Source organism: Austrofundulus limnaeus, unplaced genomic scaffold (genome assembly GCF_001266775.1).
Source record: "Austrofundulus limnaeus strain Quisiro unplaced genomic scaffold, Austrofundulus_limnaeus-1.0 Scaffold745, whole genome shotgun sequence".
Taxonomy (NCBI): Eukaryota; Metazoa; Chordata; class Actinopteri; order Cyprinodontiformes; family Rivulidae; genus Austrofundulus; species Austrofundulus limnaeus.
This window is the reverse complement of record NW_013953147.1, coordinates 129,126-131,104: the sequence shown is the minus strand read 5'-3', so window position 1 is coordinate 131,104 and position 1,979 is coordinate 129,126. Positions and strand designations below refer to the sequence as shown.

Sequence of the window (1,979 nt, the reverse complement as noted above, 5' to 3'; positions counted from 1 at the left end):
TTGATATCTTTAAAAAAATTTTAAAAACACAGTAGTAAAACAAAACTTATTCATGCCAGGTCATGAATTTACGCAAATCAAAACTCGGTTGTAAAGTGACATAATAGATTCAATCTTTTTATCACATACTTTGGAAAAAAGGTGAAAATGTATGAAACATGTGTGGAAAAAGTAAGCACCCCATGACTAATAGCTTGTAGAACCACATTTTCAAMCCAACTTCAACTTACAGTAAGACTTTTTTTTTCTAGCAAGACTTTGAAATAGCCATGCAGCCATGCATATACAAATTAAAGACTTGAGGAAGTCTTATAAAATCAAGTGGTTTAAAGTTCCTCTAAATCATGACTGTTACATAAAAATGATTAGTTTTGTTGCAAAACATGGTTCTACAAGCTTTTAAATCATGAAATTAACTTACAGTTTTACATTTGTTTACTTAATTTTCTGTACATTATTTTAAATTAAAGAATGACAAGATGGAGCCTTTTGTGTTTTGCTTTACACAAGATTAGATTTGTGTAATTGCATGACCTGGCATAAATTATTTGTGTTATTTTAAAGTGTAAAATCATGCAACTGAAAGTGGTGCAAATTCTTTTCATAGGACAGCATGTACATGGTGCACAACCAGAAATAAAAAAAGACACAAAATGGTAAATTCTTACCTGGTCTTTCCAAAGCAAAGCAGGCCATCTCTTCTGTATTTCCATCACCATGGGTTGCTCCTCCACCACCTCCTTTCTTCTCAAYGAGAAAGTTAAATCCATCTTCTCTCTGATGAGAGTACTGTCCACACGTGCCTTCTTGGTTGCTTCCACTAAAAGAAKTCTTTCCTCCTCAAGTGAGGCATCACTGTGCTGCTCTGGGTGTTCAGGAACATGGTTAACCTCTCCACGTTTAGCTCTTTTCAGGGTGTACTTAGTTGTGTCTCCATCTGCTTTCTGTTTCTTGTTAACAGAGACTTCACTGCAACCTGCCTCTCGCAACTTTGCTCTGTAATTATTGAGCTTGTTCCTAATGCTGACCAGCCAYCCTTCATAACCTTTTCCTTTACCAGGTTCTTTGAGGCAAGGGTATTTGAGTATCAAAGCATAAGCAATCGATTCAAGTTCATTATGATCTGGATAAGCCTTTAAGCCAAAAGCTACCTGAGCAACTTTGTCCAGAATTTCCATTTTTATATCTCTTGATACATCCATACCAACGTTGGTCTTTTCATATGACTCATTCCCTTTCCTTAGTTTCAGTTCTACATTAAGAGACAAAGAGGGAATTGGAAATGGATTTGGCCACTCCGATGAACTGCGTAAGTACCTTGAAACAGAGGTTGAAAGGTTACAGGTGGGATTTCCCTGTTGGCTTGAAGTGTCCAGCGAAGATAGGGACCCAAGGGACAGGCTGTCATTTTCTTCTGGCTGAGATGTTTTCTTCCACTTGATGTGTAGGACTGCACGGTTAAGGGGTAATTCTGATATATCAGACAAGTCACAGAGTGCATTTTGGAAATCAGGGTCCTCAAACTGTAAAAAAAAATCCCCCTGAAGCTTCAGTTTGTCTTTTATGGAATCAATTAGGGYGTCCACTGAGTCTGGAACTTCTGATAAATTGACACGCCGTGCTTCATCTTTTGAAATCACAACACGAAGCAGAAGTGCCTGCCAAACACAGAAGTTCACAACACTCTTAAGATTAATAACATGATTATTATATCAAGTGCATCTGCTATAGATATTTTAAGGAATACTTACCATTTTCTTTGCCTTTAATAAGGATGTGCCCTCAGCGTCACCCACAGCTTTCTTCCAACAGAATAAGCTGCCAAAGGACAGTAATGATTTAACTCCTCAACATCAAGAACAGCTAATTCACCATAGTTTGTGTCTTCAACCTCAAATGACCTATAATGTTCAGAGTACCAGGCCATGAGCTTTTTTGACAGGAATGACACTTTACCAGAGTGAACTACAATKCTCAAG

General features: G+C 37.6%; 1 protein-coding gene across 1 annotated transcript in view; it reads right to left on the bottom strand.

Annotated features, from left to right (window-relative positions):
• The window catches only part of LOC106532293 (uncharacterized), a gene marked incomplete at its 3' end in the record, with an annotated part of 4,081 nt that extends 2,888 nt beyond the window's left edge, over positions 1 to 1,193 (bottom strand). Inside the window, 1 exon segment of the mRNA XM_014028318.1 lies at positions 669 to 1,193. Within this exon segment, the coding sequence (XP_013883772.1) occupies positions 669 to 1,178 (510 nt within the window).
• Between the last annotated feature and the right edge of the window lie 786 nt (positions 1,194 to 1,979).